Source organism: Anabrus simplex, chromosome 3 (assembly GCF_040414725.1).
Source record: "Anabrus simplex isolate iqAnaSimp1 chromosome 3, ASM4041472v1, whole genome shotgun sequence".
NCBI classification, from domain to species: domain Eukaryota; kingdom Metazoa; phylum Arthropoda; class Insecta; order Orthoptera; family Tettigoniidae; genus Anabrus; species Anabrus simplex.
Genome location: NC_090267.1, coordinates 212,870,804 through 212,891,441, shown reverse-complemented (window position 1 = coordinate 212,891,441; position 20,638 = coordinate 212,870,804). Strand labels below are relative to the sequence as shown.

The 20,638-nt window shown below is 39.5% G+C and overlaps 1 protein-coding gene across 1 annotated transcript in view; it reads left to right on the top strand.

The window, feature by feature from the left end:
* Window positions 1–18,978, top strand: part of LOC136866751 (probable multidrug resistance-associated protein lethal(2)03659) — a 211,033-nt gene extending 192,055 nt beyond the window's left edge. Inside the window, exons 18-20 of the mRNA XM_068226834.1 lie at window positions 1,558–1,718; window positions 8,821–8,950; window positions 18,703–18,978. Coding sequence (XP_068082935.1) covers window positions 1,558–1,718; window positions 8,821–8,950; window positions 18,703–18,855 — 444 coding nt within the window. The 3' untranslated portion in view covers window positions 18,856–18,978. The remainder of the gene's footprint in view (window positions 1–1,557; window positions 1,719–8,820; window positions 8,951–18,702) is intronic.
* The last annotated feature ends 1,660 nt before the right edge of the window (window positions 18,979–20,638 follow it).

Genomic DNA, 20,638 nt, shown 5'->3' with positions numbered 1-20,638 from the left:
TCTAGCAACCTGGCGTACGGTCCCATATGACTGTAGCCCAGTATGGATCATTTGTCGGCACGGTGGTATGGTTCCAATACGTTTTTTGAACAAAAGGCACTTACCTTTACTCCATTCTGAGAACAAATGACATTACGTACAAAAATATTTCCTCGTTGCCATCCTCATTGTTCTTCCTCGTGCTTCGAGCAATTCTTTCATCCAGTTTACATTACTTTGTTCTTCTTTTAATTCCTTCCAAATTTAAGTCCATCCCCATAACAAATCCATGTGGTAATATCATTTTTACTAATTCTAAATTGCCTGTAACTATAACCATGCAATAAAGCATATGGCTTACTTTTCTTCGTCTCAATAAATTCAATAATAGCACAAGGATTAATGAACAGAAACAAGCAAACGAACTAAAAACCCAACACAGTAGTAGAGCTAATGTTCTGTATTCGGTTGCTAACAGGGTTGGAAGAGGGTTTGAAAGGAAAACCCTGGAACGAGCTGGCACTCTTCCCAAATATTTTGTGTCCGCAATCCAGACTATTAATGACGGGTCCGCAATCAACACAGAATCAACTAGATGGTAGATTTCACGTCAGATAGACTTGGCACTGCAAATTGTATTCACACGGTTGGCTCTCCAAGTATTATAATGGTAGTTTTATCTGAACCAAGTCTACCTTGGAGTATTTTAAACAGGTCATGTCAGGCAGCTGATTTTATAATCAAGACTAACTGACAAGCGTTTTGTTTATGACTATACATAAACCTAATGATGATTTGACGTCTGGCTGTCAGCAATCACACCCTGCATATACAAAGGAAAAATTGTAACAAATGCAAACAAGCCCGTGGTGCAATAGCCCATTATGTCGTTGGGCAGCCCATATGACTACAGTCCAGATACTGGAGTGCCTCTTGCTCAGTGTAACAGCATCCTCAGTATTATTGCTTGGTATTCTTGACGGGGTCCTCTGCCTATCGTATCACACAGCTCCTCAGTTGCTCTCAAGAGGCTGAATGAACCCCTTTCTATCCCTCAGTCGAGAACTGAAATCCCAGGGCTGGCCGAAAATGGAACCCAGGGCCCCCGGGTAAGAGGCAAGCACGTTTTCCTTACAACATGGAGCTGACATAGAATCATTGCGCCATAGATAAAAATGGAATTCCTTAATAAACTTAGGGAATCTTCGAATTAAAGCATTTTTCAATCAGCACACTCCATTATTCTGACTGTATGACATCGAGTTGAAATATAGTTCATTAGTTCTCAAACAGCTGTCATAACATTTTCCTTTCCCTAGCATTTATCTGAAACTGACAGAACTCCTCCACTAACAACACTTGCACGGTTGTAATTCTTGTAACATTGCCAGAACCTGCTAAAACTTTCTAGCAATCTGAAATTCACTACGGGTGCTTTCTTAATTAACTCGGTGTGGGAAGCGAACAACCTTTGTCGAGAAGCATTTATTTTTATAGGCAGGAAATTCTTCCTGAACAACTCGTGTTAGAACAGTAACCAGTGATCCTGAATATAAAGAAACCTTTCTCTTGTTGCAGGTTGAGCTGAAAGGGGAAATTCTAAGCCTAGACTGGCAGATCTGTGAAGGCGGATCCAACTTGAGTGTTGGCCAGAGACAGTTGGTGTGCTTGGCGAGAGCCATCCTCCGAAACACACGAATACTGATTTTGGACGAAGCAACTGCAAACGTTGATCAACGGTAAGACTTCAAATTGTACTTTGTTAAGAAGAAAACCATACTTTTCACTGTCGACTTAACTTTAAATTCTGTCGAAGTGGCTGAAAAGATTTAAAGTTACATTAAATTTTTGTGGTAAATTCTTATTGTCAAATAGTTAAAGTACATATTAAATAGCAGAATTCAATTTTAGCGTTAAATGTTCACTTATTTTGTTCATTTCTCCTTGCCCTCAAACTTACCGGCTTGTGTGGACCAGCCGAAATTCCCGCCGGCATCGTTCTCGGGGTCCCTGAGACACACAAACCTCGCCACGACGTCAAGATACCAGACCATGAGGAAGGAATTTGTAAATGTCACGCTTGAGACCAGATCCAGTTTTATCTGTACATTGCTCAGAATTTAAAAAGAATGGTATTTCTGTATCGATTATGTCCATAGTAACAAGGAAATGCACGTTTCACTTTTCCGTAATGTCTGTCTGTCTGTCTGTCTGTCTGTCTGTCTGTCTGTCTGTCTGTCTGTCTGTCTGTCTGTCTGTCTGTCTGTCTGTCTGTCTGTCTGTCTGTCTGTCTGTCTGTCTGTCTGTCTGTCATATTTAATTTACTGATTTCTTATATGTATAAACATAACAAACCCTTTATTCATGTTGTCCCTCGTGGAACATAAGGCATGAACCCTTTGGTCACACTGACGGTCAACCTCTTCACTTAATCCGAAATTCGCCCTCTTAGAATTAATTAAATTTCATTTAGTTGATGTTTCTTTAGTAGTTTAATTTAAAATGTGCGAGTTATTACCACACAGCACTTAAACTTGGTGGTGAGACCGCTATCAGAAGCATGATGTTTTCTTAGTCTTTGAAAATCGCTCTTCCTCACATGACAATGGTTTCTTACTTGATTTAACCCCAAGAGGGAGGGTGTCCTCGTTCGCCAACTTCGTTTCACCAAACGTCTCCTCCGCCAAAATTGCTATTAAGGACTTTACCATGACTCTGTTTAGGCCCTTTTATATGGGTGTGATATGTGATTTAGTTAATGCTCTTGCCCTCAAACTTACTGGCTTGTGTGGACCAGCCGAAATTCCCGCGGACATCGCTCTCGGGGTCCCTCAGACACGCAAACCTCGCCACGACGTCAAGGTACCAGACCATGAGGAAGGACATTGTAAAGGTCACGCCTGAGACCTAATCCGCTTCTGATGAGGTATAGTGTTTACAGTAAGCTATGCCTTCTGGTACCGGGTAGAAGAAGTATATGACTGTTATCGATCTGCCTCTGTCTGATCTCTCGCTTTGAAAATATGAAAGTGACTGAGGAATTGTTGATAATACACATTTAAATAAGAGTTTTATCTGTACATTGCTCAGAATTTAAAAAAATAATCGAATTTCTGTATCGGTCATATATACGGTAACAAGGAAATGCACTTTTTACTTTTCCGTAATTTATGCCTGTTTGTATGTATGTATGTACGCGTATCACGAGAAAACGGGTTAAGAGAATTTAATGAAAATCGGTATGTGAAGTCGGGGAACGAGCCACTACAATCTAGGCTATAAATCATTTTATTCACACTGAGTGAAGTGCAGTTTAGGGGAATTCCTAAAATTCAGTACTCACCGGGCGAGTTGGCCGTGCGCGTAGAGGCGTACGGCTGTGAGCTTGCATCCGGGAGATAGTAGGTTCGAATCCCACTATCGGCAGCCCTGAAAATGATTTTCCGTGGTTTTCCATTTTCACACCAGGCAAATGCTGGGGCTGTACCTTAATTAAGGCCACGGCCGCTTCCTTCCAACTCCTAGGCCTTTCCTATCCCATCGTCGCCATAAGACCTATCTGTGTCGGTGCGACGTAAAGCCCCTAGCAAAAAAAATGTCAGTACTCAAATATTTATGTTATTATTTGTCCTATCGATAAATCCTACATAATTAAACTTATATATAATTATATTTCCGATCATTTATGTCGTATACACTTTACCGTACCGGTTATGATAACAGAGATATTCATGAAAATTGTTTGTCAATATCAACGCCGAGCCACGTGAAAACGGGTAAACGGAATTTATTGAAAATTAGTATATAGAGTCGGGGAATAAGAAACTATAGTCCAAGCTATAAACAATTTCATTTATTCTGAATGAAATGGTAGTTTAGGTGAAGGCGCCTAAAATTTAATTTTTAAATACCTATGCGTTTGGTCCTATCAAAAAATACTACATAACAAAAGGTATAGGGACAATTTCCGATCATTTATGTTTTATTCAGTTTTACTGTACGGACTATGATAAGAGTAGTATTTCAGAGTCGAAAAAAAACTAAATGTGGAGGCCTACAATATCGAAAGCTCATAAAATTGGTTAAGAAAAATATTACATTGACCAATGTTGGTTGTGATATTCTTTGTCTCTTATGCTGCCAATCATCTCATCTTCGATAGATGGGATTACTGCTGCGTACCGAGTATAACAGGCTGCATGGATATTGGCGGGGAATAGCTGGGGAATTAGATAAATTTCTTCTTTAGCATGCCATTCCTCTGGGTTCACACATTTTCTGATACTTCTGGTACGTAACACACTGGTTCATTATAGTATTCCAGCGATGCTATCCGTACTCTGACGTGCTGATTGGAATGATCAGTGTGCACACTTAACGGAATAATGGCGGAGGCTCACTTATGACCTTGTCTAGCATTACAATTTCGACCTATTACAAATTATAGCACCACAATTCACCAAATAACTCGAAATTCAACCCTGAAAAGAGCCATTCCTTAATAAAAACTTCCTCTTCACTTGTTAAATTCTACGTTCAATTTATTCCAAACTAGCAGGGAAGAGTTTGTTTCTCCTCTGGTAAGATATCTTTTCCTCCGCCAGTTTAGTGAATGGAGATTTTCCGACGCATCGGGTACTCCTAATAAACAGATGAGTAAAAGGGCATAATGTTTGCCCTGGGACTCTACACTCCCCCCGAAAATAATAGAGTGTTCACGGCTGTCATTGGCCTGGTCATTCCAGTTCTGGAACTTTGTACTGTTAGATCGGCAGCGTAGTACTGTTCGCTAAAGCAAAGGTGTGTTTTTTTCTTTGATCGAGTATTTCATATGATAGCATTGCTTTTAGTCGCTACATTCCAACTGACGTCATTGTAATGACCTATGTTGATTTCAGTTGGTAAAACCACAAAGACAGTCTTTCTGAGGATGTAAAAAGAAAAGTGGAGAGTGAGTGTCTGACATTATAATGAAAACTCTCCAACTTCATTGTGACTGATAGTAGGCGAGAGGGCCTACCATTACAATGAAAATTCCCTAACCCAGTCTTCACATAAGAAAAGACTTTTGGTGACTTCCCCGTTTCGTTTCTAGGGTAACGTTAAGAGTTATGCAATTTAATACAACCTTACTCACAACATGTGCGCTACCTAACCTAGAATTCTGTATACAATGTAGAATTCCGTAGCGAATCATGGGTACATCAGCTAGATCATCATAAATCTAGACTCTGTGATCAATGATATATGAAATTATGGTAAGGTGTGCAGGGTTGATTTGTATATATGTTTCAGTAGGCTTGACAGACTGATATGTGACAGCACTTCTTAAAATAGTGCTGAAAGCAAGGGAAATTACCTCACTTCCCTATCGAGCACACGTGGGTTGCTGACGCTGGAACTTTTGGGTGCCTTACCAGCCTTTCGTCTGAGGGCAAAATGCTTTTAACTTAATTATAAACTGCATATTAAGCAGTAGACAAATTCTGCATACAAAAATAAAATAACAAAGGAAGGTTATAGTCTTAAGTGACTATTTATATTGTAATTATAGCTACGAAACATGCATTGAATCTCAAACACGTCAATTTTCATTTTAAAAATCCCAAATGCGTTGTCCGGGATTCGAAGTGTTCGGCTATCACATCCCCTAGACATTGTTGCTAGATGTGAATCCTCTTCCAGAAAATCAACTGCTCCGGTAACTACGAAAGCACGCTGGCAATATTCTCTTGCCTATAAAAAACGATTACGCACTTCATCCCTCTGCTGCTGTGGATCTTTTAATCGATGAAATAGTTCTGTATATGTCCAATATACAAACCAGACCAAAATGTAAAGTTTACCGAGGTCTCAGTCTGATTTTTGTTTTTAACTGTTGCGGTACAGTATAGAGGGTGCTCAGTCATAGCATTCTGAGCATGCCCAGTGCCTGTATAAGGTGCCAAGCACAGGGTTAATACTGAGCTTCAGTAACACTTTCTGCTGCAAAGAGGAAGGAAGTGACCGGCCATCTCATAATTTTGGCTAGTATGTACCATCATCGTGATGCTCAGGGCTCTCAGTATTCTTCTCTAACCTTACAACTTAAGGTAGAATCCGGACAGCCTCTTGGGTGTTATTTTCACAACTGATCATATATTTAATTGATAAACTGATCGTAAACGAATAACAAGTCCAAGGATCTATAGGATACTTTTTCATTTCAATGAATATACGGTATTTTAATATTGTTACGAATGAATAACATTGTTACTGTCCATTTCATCGATCTAATTTATTATAGGACGACCCAAATATTATACACACATCCATAAATACACAGTGTTATTTGAGAGTGAATGCCAAAAATTCCCTAATTAGTATCTATTTACAATTTTGTGATGCTCTCACAGGGCGTAGTCCACCTCGCTGGTATTACGCTATAATCCTGATGGACAGGCCTCACGTTCACTTGAATCCGCATGTTCAGTCGCTCCACACAACATCTGCACGCAGATAGGTTCGAAAACATAATTTAACAATCGCGGCGCACGACGAATGTTCCTTGGCTCGACTCCAGATCGATCCGGTAACTCACACAGTCAAGACAGTCAAGTAAATTAACTCACAGCCATTTCACGTGACCTCTCCACACATTGAACTATTCAGCACTGACAACTAAACAGCGATCATATAACATCAACAACTCAACAGTATTAACCAGTACTACCCTTTTTTTGCTAGTGGCTTTACGTCGCACCAACACGGTTAGGTGTTATGGCGATGATGGGATTGGAAAGGCCTGGGAGTTGGAAGGAAGCGGCCGTGGTCTTAATTAAGGTACAGCCCCAGTATTTGCCTGGTGTGAAAATGGGAAACCACGGAAAATCATCTTCAGGGCTGCTGACAGTGGGGTTCGAACCCACTATCTCCCGAATACTGGACACTGGCCTCACTTAAGCGACTGCAAAAAACTGATGTCAATAATCCACTTTCACTGTAACATATATATGTTCATATATTCATATATTGAGTTATCCTGAAACAAATTAAATTAGGTAACAAAACAGACGGTGTTTTATTCGAACAGTATCCTGCCAGGTTACTTATGTTAGGGTTTACGTCTCCCAAATACAAGCATCAGCTATGGGACTCGAAACACGTAGGCGACTCGATCGGTTAAGTAAATAAGTCAATTGCCTTAAAACGACAAAAGTGGACTACTGTAAACGATAAACAATATGGAACAAGTTGAATCTCGTCCGCGAGCGGACTTGGGTGTGAGACAGCGTGGTCGTGGGAAATCGCAAATGACACTATTCACCGGATTCACCGATTGATCCGACGGCCAGTTAATCCAAGGGCCGTAATTATGTAATTTTGATTATAATATAATCTTAAGTCCGCCTCTGTGGTGTAGTGGTTAGCGTGATTAGCTGCCACCCCCGGAGGCCCGGGTTCGATTCCCGGCTCTGCCACGAAATTTGAAAAGTGGTACGAGGGCTGGAACGGGGTCCACTCAGCCTCGGGAGGTCAACTGAGTAGAGGTGGGTTCGATTCCCACCTCAGCCATCCTCGAAGTGGTTTTCCGTGGTTTCCCACTTCTCCTCCAGGCGAATGCCGGGATGGTACCTAACTTAAGGCCACGGCCGCTTCCTTCCCTCTTCCTTGCCTATCCCTTCCAATCTTCCCATCCCTCCACAAGGCCCCTGTTCAGCATAGCAGGAGAGGCCGCCTGGGCGAGGTACTGGTCATACTCCCCAGTTGTATCCCCCGACCAAGAGTCTGAAGCTCCAGGACACTGCCCTTGAGGCGGTAGAGGTGGGATCCCTCGCTAAGTCCGAGGGAAAAACCGAACCTGGAGGGTAAACAGATGATGATGATGATATAATCTTAAATGTTGCATTTCTACAACGTAAATACCAGGCGGCTCGCGAGCGCCGTACTTTCTACTTATAAATGTCCCGCATGCACAAATGCTGAATGGGATATCTACTAAGTGATTTTCACAGGGGAACTACTGCCAGCAGGCAGGTTACGTCAGAATATGAAGAGATAACAACCGGACGGTCACTCGCAGCATGTTCCTCAGCGATACTCGTCTAATGCAACCCCTTGAACTAGTAAACCTCGTTTACGACCTAGGCTGGTGTGCTTACTAGTGTACAGCAGCACTACATTTGCTCTCTGCGTATCGGCAATGGCTAGTATGTTCAGCAACGATGAATACACAGACATCATTTTAATCTGTGGAGAATCTGGTGAGAATGCAGCCGAAGCTCCAATCAGACGTCTGACTTCGCCGAACAGTATTAGTTTTTGTATCATACAAACAACTCTTTTATAGAGTGGAATTTCTACACGTGTATAAATTAATTTATTCAATTTTCTTTTCTGTACCTGTGGCGAATTTACAAATGCACCCTGTTATGGAACGTGTGCAGTAAAACGTCTGCTATTTATGTCACAACATCCAAAATACAACACGTTGTAGCGCTCCTTCGAAAACAAGTGATTGCTGACTAGGCATCCCATGCATCACTAGTGCATGCAGGACAATTGCAAGTATAAAGTAAGGCGCTCGCGAGCCGCCTGGTATACAGTATATAAAATTAGTAACACTATCTGAACATCAGGGTATTATTCATCAGATTTATTTATTTATTTATTTATTTATTTATTTATTTATTTATTTATTTATTTATTTATTTATTTATATTTATTTATTTATTTATTTATTTATTTATATTTATTTATTTATTTATTTATTTATTTATTTATTTATTTATTTATTTATTTATTTATTTATTTATTTATTTATTTATTTATTTATTTATTTATTTATTTATTGTGTTTTAGAACTGATGCTCTCATCCAAAAGACGATACGGAAAAAATTCAAATATTCCACTGTACTTATGATCACTCACAGACTGAAATCTATCATGGACTCTGATATGGTTCTCGTAATGGATTCTGGAACTATTGTGGTAAGTAAATGTAAAGTAATGGAGTGCTTTACAGGATCAACATACCAAGGAGAGAATTCAATTTAATTGGCCTGCCGATACTAAGACGTATTAATGTGAGAGTTTCTTGTAAACTTCTTAAGTCTTGAATAGTGCAAGTTCTGTCTCGGATTTTCCACACCTTATATGTTCTAGTACGGAATTCCAGCTCTCCGAAACTCGTATAAGTAGTTCGTGCGACGTTAATAACATTATTATTTTGTTATAATAATAATAATAATAATAATAATAATAATAATAATAATAATAATAATAATAATAATAATAATAAGTTTAGCGTTCCACTAACTACCTTCACGACTTACGAAGACACCGTTCCAAAGGAATTTTGTTCCACAGGAGTATTTTCATGTGCTGATAAATCTGCTGGCCTGAGGCTGGCGTGATTGTGCACCATCCAAAACAATGGACAAAGCCGAGTTCGAATCCGCAAACTTGAACTCAGAACCATTTGATCCACTCAGCCTAGCTAGTAGACACTCTCGGACGTTAATGATCACCTTTTCAGAACAAAATTCTCGCATTTCGGGGTCTATTAAGACCAATAATTATTAAACACTTAACACGGTTCGTCGCGATGGTCTAGGTCAAGCATAATAGCTCATTGTCCAGCTGACCCGGATTCGATTTTTGACTCGCCTCGGTCTCTGTTATCGTAGAATTGAATTTCCAGGGTTTCCCTCTCTATCTCTAGATACAATTCGTAATGAGATAAGACTTATTTATGTCGGTAAAATTAGGAGAGTGTTTCCTTTCTCACACATAACCTTAATACATTACAATACATTTAATACATTAAACTAACTTTGTGATCCTAACATTTAGTGGTGAGAGTCCAACTACAGTAAGCTACGGAGTAAGCTAAGAGTTGCCCAGGCAGCCAGAGTTGTCCTTGAAAGTAGCCTATCAGCCTCTTGTTCCCCCTTGCCTTCCTGACCACAAATATCAGTCGGCTGCGCTGTGTACTCATCTATGCGCAACTGTCTGAACCACAAAGTTAGTTTAATTCTAAATAATGTAATAGCAACTACAGTTAAAAGGTATGTATTCACGTTTGAAATAGCGATTTAGGTCTAAATAATTAATATTTGGTTTTTGATGTCAAATGACAATGTATACTCAGTTGTATGTCTAATTGTAATAACGCCCTAGTCATATTAGTATATAATTTGTATATTGTTGTATATTCCAATGTGTTGCCATTCGCTAAATAAGAAGAAGAATGTGTTTATATCGAGTGACTAACTTCTCCTAAGTAAATAATGGATAGTAATATACGTAGTGGATGTAAAAGAAAGCGCCGTTTCTACAGAAATAAGTACACAATGAATAAACAAATTATTATTGAGACGGTAGCCCAAAATGTGTACCGGTACAATGAAAATCAACTTCGCAATATGAGTAGTGCTTCTGGAGTCAAAAATTTCTACTTCACATTTTGACAGTAATTGTGGTGATTCTGGGGTAGTTTTAACATATTTAGTGCGGAACGTGTAGAAAAACTGTTATCTTTGCTGGTATGTTCTGTCTGTTTGAACTGTTGATCAATATCGCTGAAAAGCTTTTGTAAACAGAGGTTAGGTTGGGCTTTTGTTGTTGGTTTGGTGTGTAGTAAATGTTATTTTCAATCAGAACATCAGTGTACATCGAGGAAAAATTGGTCAGATGAAATTAAATAGAAATTAATTGAAGACTCGTCTATGGGATGCACCTCATTGATTGTGGCCGAGTGAAACAAGAAAATTGTCTTATGTAATGAATTTTACTCCACCACACGCACCTGCAGCATATACTGAACATGCCAAGATTCTGGCTGACGTTACCACTGAAGTTGCTGAAGAAGTAATGAAAGATGCTACAGAAGAAATAAAACTAAAACTACCTAAGAATGAATGTGGTGTGACTGTCGATGGCACCGAAGAGGACATTCTTCACTCTCTGGTGTGGTAGCAGCGTTGTCAGTGTACAAGGGTAAAGTTGTTGGAGTAAGATGTTGAAGTAATGACTAAGAGTTCTGTAGGATGAAAGCTACATTCAAATGACGACAAAATGTCATCGTCCTACCTTGCCTGGCAAGCAACACACTAGTTAGATCGCGAGGCGGTGTGATACACCCCGAGCTCCTGATGTTGTCAACAATATCGTTATAAAACAAATTATACTGATAACATCAGGAAAGACTGCTAATTTCAATGGTATAAATATTTTTGTAAACAACATTAAATATAAAACAAGTAAATTTACGTAAGGAAATCGTGCATTGAAAATTTCAGTAAGTGAGGATTTTGTTAGGTCGTTTGGCCAGGAAATGTTTGTCTTATGGGAAATTACGGCTGTACAGGACAAGGCATTTTTCGGGTTCTATCATAGATTTTACTAAAATATTAATAAGGGAATTGCTTCCTTCTGCATAAACGTATACACGTTACTCACTAGTTTCCTACTTTATCCATACAATACTCTAACTTTGGGTTTTGAGGAAACGCCAGCCAGTCAATCAGCCTTAGCTTAAAGAACGAAACTAAGTATGTGCTCCCGCGTGAATCTGAAAATTTAATGTCGTGCACGTCTAAGTTCTCGCATAATATGTTTTCAGACGGGCACGCATTCAGCACGGATCCGCACCACGGATCGCCCCCCTCCCATGGCTGCCCTCAAACGGTCGAATGCACTGCTATAGCTGCCGGTATCTGGTCCTCGTAAGAACAAATACCTCACTGAAATGAAAATATTGATATTCATGCAGCACCTTTCCTTTAATGGTTTTATCAGAAATTACTAAAAGATTCAGCTTAGTGGAATACAGTTTTAAAAAGTATACTTATTGGTAAGTATTCGACTATTACGACAAATGGCCTGCATGAGATATATTGACCACGGTCGATATAATGCGTCGCTCTAATTAGCTCCAGCACAGCGTAGATCTAGTTGGCCGTGCATTGACCATGAGTCTTCCCAACTAGTTCAACAGATGGTCTACAGGTATTTTAATCAAGGTAAAACATATTAAAACACAGGTAATGAAGTCAATTCTTCTCCAGTCAATAAACCGTACATAGAATTTTTCATACATCTTCCTTGACTTTTGCGGCATTAAATCGTTAGTTAAACGCAATTAATACGAACATTATGAAATATGAAATTGACAAGCGGTGTATCGTTAATTTTCGTCACTACCTCCCCGTGCCGGGAGTGGGTAATTGGCGCGCCTGCTGCCTTCCTTGGATGTGGTAGCCGTTTCTCAGGCTCCCTCTCCGGAATCTAATCCTGATTCCCCGTTACCCATTACAACCATAGTAGGCGCAGAACCTACCATCGACAGTTCATAAGGCAGACATTTGAAGGATGCGTCGCCGGTACGAGGACCGTGCGAATAGACCAAATTTATTCAGAGTCACCAAGGCAAACGGACCGGACGAGCCGACCGATTGATTTTGATCTAATAAAAGCGTCCCTTCCACTTCTGGTCGGGACTCTGTTTGCATGTATTAGCTGTAGAATTACCACAGTTATCCAAGTAAAGTGGTACGATCTAAGGAACCAAAACTGATTTAATGAGCCATTCGCGGTTTCATCTTAATTTAGCTTGCACTGAGACATGCATGGCTTAATCTTTGAGACAAGCATATGACTACTGGCAGGGTCAACCAGGGAGCTGGCTGGCTCGAGAGCCGAAACCGAACGTCGTAGCCCGCCGCCGACGAGTGCGGCCTGCGGGACACAGACTTGCTTTGCTCCGTTGGCCGGTCAGGGTAGGCACTTATTTCGAACCTCCAGTCTGCAAGTCTAATCCCTAATCTCATACACAGTACTTACTACGGTCTTCTGACGAGAAGTCGCGTGGATGCGGGGTAAGCGGTGCGAGGGTAAGCATAGCTGCTGCGCATGCGCCAATTTCAAGTCTCAAGACCTGACAGTAAACATCGTTTCCGTCCACAGTGACTCTTGCGAATTGAGGTGCAGTTGTGAAGTTTCAAAATGCTAGTGCAATTGTTCTTTAGTTACACATTTACTAGAAGGACTTCATAATGAACAGCTCAATAATGAACACGCATCTCTTTCAGAGAGCTCGCACTGTTTATCACGACTAATGTTTGTATCTTAGTGTAGTAATATTTGTTACTCGTGCCATACCTACAAGCTGCCGCGACTTCTTATCAGACGCATATAGTATAAAGTATTATTGCAATATCATAGGCAAACATTTGCAACTCTTCAGTCCTCTTCGAATGCCCCCAAGGATACGCGTACCCCCAGTTGAGAAACACTGGTGTAGATGATACAGAAATACCGTTTTCAATATGCGTAGACTTCATTGAAGATAAGGAAAATTAAAGAGAAAAGGAAGAAAGTTATCTACAAAAGGGAGAGGAAATTGCAGATGGTGAGGAAGAAGGAGGATTTTATTCCACGTTGCTACCCGTTCATCGAAGAGGTTCTGCTTATCGGTAAACAGTCCTACAAAGAAAGCAAGTCCATAAACGCGACTGGAGGAGCGGAAACTAAAGGTTTTCAGCATTCGTAACTTCGCCATTAAGTAGGACAGGGTAATTGGCTCTTCGCCCGGCCGCCTTTACTCCCAGGAATTAACCTGGTACACATTCTTGGTATAGGCTGAGTGAACCTCAGGGCCATGTGCCTCTCCAGAAGTAATATTTTCTAAATTTGTCAACTTCTGGACATAGAATCAAACAGAGATCCTTCCGGGCGAACCGAGAAGTCCTTACCACCTCGACAAGGCCGCCCCTCAAAACAACATGCAGTTATCTTTTTCCTGGAGTACTGGTAGCATTTTTAGTGGTTTTGGGAGGAGTTGTACTATTACCGACATTCTTTGATCTTTTTGTGACTGTACATTTTGTATTGTCATTGATTACAGGGGTCAACACAGGAAAATCGTCAAGAAAACTAATGTGTATGTTTGACTAAGTTTGGACTGCTGATAACATCTGTTAGTTTTTTTCTAGCACATACAGATTTCGAGTTGAGTAGAGCTTCTACCTATGTACCTACCTCCACTCCATCCTGCAACGAGCTCTCGTTTTATACCACTAAAGACGCAGACGGTGGTGATTTGGGGTAAGTGGAATGCACGCTGCAGGGCGTCTGACTCGGAGCTGTCTTTCAAGAAACCAATTTCGAACAGTTTGTTGCGTCACTACAGTGCCAACTGCCACTCGAATGGCTGCTGTAGACGTAGTCCACTGCGCCACAACCATACGCCGAATACGGCGGTCCTCCCTCTCGCTGGTGTCACGGGGACGTCTGGAGCCCGGTCTCCTTGCGAACGTACCTTCTCGTGACCAATGCTGTCAGCATGCATGCACAGTGGAGACATTCCTGCCAAGTCGTTCTGCAATAGCACAGAAGGAAAATCCATCTTCAAGTAGCCCTATTATACGGCCTCGTTCAACCGCAGTGAGCTGTTGATACTGGCCTCTTTGTCATTGTAAAGGCATTCTTGACCCACTTACAGTCACTCCGTCCAATCTCACAGGTAACTAACGCCCTCGCACAGTACAGCCCGTATTTAAACAAACCTGGTGTGCAGCATCATGGGGCCGCTACTAGCACCGCGCTAATGCTATTTGGGGGAAATTTCAATCAATGCCATCTTTCAGATGTATAAACACGCCTACCAACGTTCGTTAATCTAGCACAACCCCTTCTTGGTGTTTGGTATTTTTCGCCAGTGTATCTATAATCGCCATTCTTTCCCAAATAACGGAGGAAAACAGACATTTTCCACTTTTTATCCCACAAGTTCAAACATCATGCTACTCAGTTCATAGTTCAGTTCAATGCTACACAAGTTTACAAACACATGGCTAAAATGATTAACATTTGTTAATGTTATAAAGTCGTGCTAACTTTGCGATACAATGCTAAATACTCTAATCCACTTTTACGCGAGACAAACTTTAGGTATTTTATTATCAGAAAATTTTACGTAAGACAAAATACAAACTTACCACCTTTGAACACACTGAACTCTTGGCTGGTAACCACACAAATGTAACTCAAAATATATCTGCAATCCACACGCTGATACTACGAGAAAATCTAGTCGATTTACGCTACAACCTACGGCATGAAACTTGCCTGCTAAACTGTTAATATGACATGTAGTTCTACAAATATATGCATAATAGTAGCTCTCACAGATACCTTACAGGGATTTTCAAGTGACCATCTTACACCCGGCTGGCAACCTCAGGATTATTTATCTCAACACTAGCAAGATACCCGTGCTTCGCTACGGTATTATACTGAAATTTATAATTGAATGCTTATTGTTTTAGATATATAATCCGCCGAAATTCGCGATCTGACTCGTTTTCTGCGAGAATCCACCAAAATTCCCGATCTGGCTCGTTTTCTATTAGATTACGGCACGTTTCCTCCCATTTTTCAATCTTCCTTTCCAGGAATCGATTTCGTACTTCCCGGGCTAGGCTCAGGTATTCCTCCCGGTCAGTTGGGTCCGTAAATCTTTGCCATCTTTTCCTATAATCATTTTAATATGTATAAAATCCTTCAGAAGATCCGGCGTGGTGTCATATTGGGTGCTTTGGCGGCACTGAACCCGCGGCCGGACTGCATTCTTAGTCATTATCCGTCCAGGAGCCGTTTCCAGCGCGGTCCGCACATTTGACGACTGTCCGGAACATTATTATTATTATTATTATTATTATTATTATTATTATTACTATTATGTGTTGCTGGAATGGCTGATGACAGGGAAAACCGGAGTATCCGGAGAAAAACCTGTCCCGCCTCCGTTTTTTCCAGCACGAATGTCACATGGAGTGACCGGGATTTTAACCACGGAACCCAGCTGTGAGAGGCCGGCGCGCTGCCGCCTGAACAACGGAGGATACTTATAAGTACATTAAGAACAGTAAAATCAATAGGTCTCACCTCCTTCTACACCCCACCGCCGTTAAGTTTATTTACCGCCACCTCCCCCCCCAAAAAAAAATTAAAAGAAGGCTTGTTTCTTTATGTTTAAAGGTGATTCCAAACACCAATGTTCACGTCTATTGCCTTCAGTTTTGAGATATAAGTATCCCCATAAAAATGATTTACTTTTTTCACTTCATTTCACACTACTCCCCCCCCCCCCCAAGTGAATTTTCCTGCAAAAAATACTTGTTTCTTTAATAGTAAAAGATCTTCTAAATACCAATTATCACGACTCTAACTTCTTCAGTTTTTGATTTATGTGTCCTTATGAAAGGAATTCAACTCTTTACACTCCCACCCTCCAAGATGGTTTCCCCACCAAAACGCGTTTTTCTTTGTTTTTAAAGGAGATCGAAATACGAATTTTCACGTCTGTAACAACTTTAGTTTTTATTAGATGTATGCATTCTCATACAATTAAGTCAATTAAATTTTCAATTCTTTCACCCTCCCCCCTCTCATTGGATTTTCCGAGAACACGTCTTTCTTTACTTTTAAAGCAGATTGCAAATATCAAATTTCACGTCTGTAATATCTTCATTTTTGAGATATCAGTAGCCTAATTAAAAGAATTCAACACCATTTTCAGTCACTTCAACCCACCCCCCACCACCCAAGTGGTATTTCCGAAAACTAAAAATACACGATTCGTTATGTTTAATAGAGATAAAAAAATACCATTTTTTCACTTCTGTAACATGTTAAGTTTTTTTAGATATACTGTAAAAATTCTCATTTTAAAATTTCACCCCTTTTGAGTTCCCCTTAAGTGGAGTTTCCAAAAACAAATCACCTATGTTTCCTTACATTTACAGGAGATTCCAAACACCCACTTTTTACGTCTGTAACATTTTACGTTTCCAGGATATTCTGTAGATATAGTCTTTCAAAAAATTCACCCCAATTTGTCACTCCTGTTTAACAGCCATTAATTGGATTTTCCAAAAATTAAAAAATACGTGTTTCTTTATTTTTAAAGGAGGTCCCATATACAAATTTTCAGTTCTGTAATATCTTCAGGTTCTGAAATATAAGTATCCTCATTAAAGGCATTCAACCCATTTTTCACCCTTTTACACCCCTCCTTTTAGGATTTACAGGAAACAAAAAAATACGTGTTCCTTTATTTTTAGAGGAGATTCTAACTACCAATTTTTACATCTGTAAATTTTAAAGTTTTAAGATGTAGACACACTCATTTTAAAAAATTCACCCCCCTTTTCACCCCCCAATATTTGGATTTTACAAAAACGAAAAAATACGCGTTTCTTTACTTTTAAAGTAGTTACAAAATACCAATTTTCAGGTCTGTAATATCTTCAGGTTCTGAAATATAAGTAGCCTCATTAAAGCCATTCAACCCATTATTCACCCTTTTACACCCTTCCTATTGGGATTTTCCGAAAACAAAAGAATACGTGTTTCTTTATTTTTAAAGGAGATTCTAAATACCAATTTTTACATCCATACACTTTAAAAGTTTTGAGATATAGATACACTCATTTTAAAAAATCACCCCCTTTTCACCCCCCATTGATTGGATTTTCCAAAAACAAAAAAACACGTGTTTCTTTATTTTGAAAAGAGATCCCAAACACCAATTTTCAGGTCTGTAATATCTTCAGGTTCTGAGATATAAGTAGCCTCATTAAAGGCATTCAACCCCTTTTTCACCCCTGTTCACGATTCCTATTGCGATTTTCCGAAAACAAAAAAATACGTGTTTCTTTATTTTTAATGAAGATTCTAAATACCAATTTTTACATCTGCAAACTTTAAAAGTTTGGAGATATAGATTCACTCATTTTAAAAAATCACCCCCTTTTCACCCCCCATTGATTGGATTTTCCAAAAACAAAAAAACACGTGTTTCTTTATTTTTAAAAGAGATCCCAAACACCAATTTTCAGGTCTGTAATATCTTCAGGTTCTGAGATATAAGTAGCCTCATTAAAGGCATTCAACCCCTTTTTCACCCCTGTTCACGATTCCTATTGCGATTTTCCGAAAACAAAAAAATACGTGTTTCTTTATTTTTAATGAAGATTCTAAATACCAATTTTTACATCTGCAAACTTTAAAAGTTTGGAGATATAGATTCACTCATTTTAAAAATTCACCCCCTTTTCACCCTCCCATTAATTGGATTTTCCAAAAACAGAAAAATACGTGTTTCTTTATTTTTAAAAGAGATCAAAAGTACCAATTTTCAGGTCTGTAATATCTTCAGTTTCTGAGATATAAGTACCGTTATCCTGATTAAAGGCATTCAACCCATTTTTCCCAATTTTCACCCTTTTTCACCCCTCCTATTGGCATTTTCTGAAAACAAAAAAATACGTGTTTCCTTATTTTTAAAGAAGATTCTAAATACCAATTTTTACATCTGTAAACGTTTAAAGTTTTGAGATATAGATACACTCATTTTAAAATTTCACCCCCCTTTTCACCCCCTTAGCGAAGGAATATCCAAAAATCCTCTCTTAGCGAGCACCTACATCTTAATATGAATATATCCCCAAAATTTCATTTCTTTATGTCCAGTAGTTTTGGCTCGGCGATGATGAATCAGTCAGTCAGTCAGGACAAGTTATTTTATATATATATAGATAGATTACACAAACAGAGATAACCGTGGGTTCAAATCCTCAACAAATCTAGAATCTAGAACAAGAACAAGAATAAGTCAAATTACATTGTTTTCAACAGTGTATTCACAAATTATTTCTGTCTTGTTGTCATTTCAGGAACATGGACATCCGCTCGAACTACTTCGTAATACTCAAGGCTACTTCAGTTCCTTACTGCAAGTGACTGGAGATTCGACAACGGAAGCATCGACTTACAGTGATTATAAAGTGTATAACGTGCAGAAGAGAACAGTTTCCCCAGAATTGTGATTAGTGCGAAGTAATAAGTAACAAAACTCGCTGATGGGGTTATTCATACTTTTAATCCCATATTTTCTTTAAAATGTTATCTTTCTGTTACTTCTCTTCTCAGACTTGTACATTGTTACAGACATGATCTTAATTTTCTCTAATTTATAACCCAAACTTACATGATTCATCAGAATATGTAAATTAAATAAATGTTTTTGGCAATGTTTTATTTCTATTGACTCGCCTGTCTACAAAAAGAAATGAAATTGCGTACGGCTTTTAGTGCCGGGATATGTCCGAGGACTTCGGCTCGCCAGGTGCAGGTCTTTCGATTTGACGTCCGAAGGCCACCTGCGCGTCGTGATGAGGATGAAATGTCGATGAAGACGACACATAAACCCAGTTCCCGTGCCAGGGAAATTAACCAGTTATGGTTAAAATTCCCGAGCCTGCCGGACCTCTGTGACCTAAGGTCAGCACGCTGACCATCTAGCCGTGGAGCTGGATACATGTCTACAAATAGCAAATAGTGATGGAACCTTGGTAACCAGTTCAAATTATACAAATAGCGTTCACGCAGACATATTTCAATGGTAGAAAACAAGCCAACTTACCAAATGTAATATGTTTACGTACAATTTCATTGGTGTACTTTTCAAAAAATGGTGTTGAAAATTACGCATGTTCCCTAATTTTGCTTGAAAAATATTTAAAAGTTTCTTTCCGCAAGGCAAGTAAAACATCCTCCGACGTAAGCGGCGGGCTGTGACGTCACGACCCAGTACCACATGTAGTTCTACCAGTCATTGTGCACCAGCTGTTACTAAAAGACCAATCAGACAATCTACCATGTGTGGATGCCACATGGTGACATCACTCTGAAAATTAGCGACTGTTTTGTGGCTGCAGAATTTCGAGGATTAAAAGCTAATTGGTGAGTGGCACCTTTTGTATACGTGCAAAGTACTGCAACTCATAGTATTAGGATAATATTGAAAATGGATAGGAATCACTGAAATCACCTTTGTCAATTACCTCTAGATTGATTCCCATATCAGAAAATAACATTACATTTTTGGGCTTTCAACATTACTAAAGTAACAGATCGAACTTCAGCACTGACATAAAAATATAGCTAGCATTGTAGTACTATAGTTATAATTCCTGAAAAATATAGATTTATGGTTGGGGTAATTGGCCTCCCGTTTCCAAGGCCCATGAAAGAGAAACGTTAAATATCTTCGGTTTATTCTTCTCACCTACATTGAAACTTAAACTATATTCATGTTACAGTGCTGGCAGAGAAAATTATGCTGACAGTGCTATAGGTTATGTTTAAGTGAAGCGACAAAGTGGGGAAATGCATAGTAAAATACAAAATATGTCCTGAGCACAAGGTATGATCCAAAAATGATATAATCACACTAATTGTGGATGAGAAACAATGCTGCATAGACAGTGTAGAATGTCATGGCTGTGCTGCAACTTCTGGTGAGTAAATAAACTTAGCAAACACTACATCTAGGCCTAAAATCTGTTTAAATCTTTTGCTAATGAGTAGACTCTTTGGAGGAAAAAGTCAAATATGATAAAGATAAATATGACTTCTAGTCTTTTTACAGAACTGCATAGTAGACTGGACTGTCGTCGTCACCACATTCCGCCCCACTTCCGCTCGTCATAGCATGCTTCGCTTGGGCTTTGGCTGTTCAATTAGAAGATATTCGAACCCCACTATCGGCAGCCCTGAAAATGGTTTTCCGTGGTTTCCCATTTTCACACCAGGCAAATGCTGGGGCTG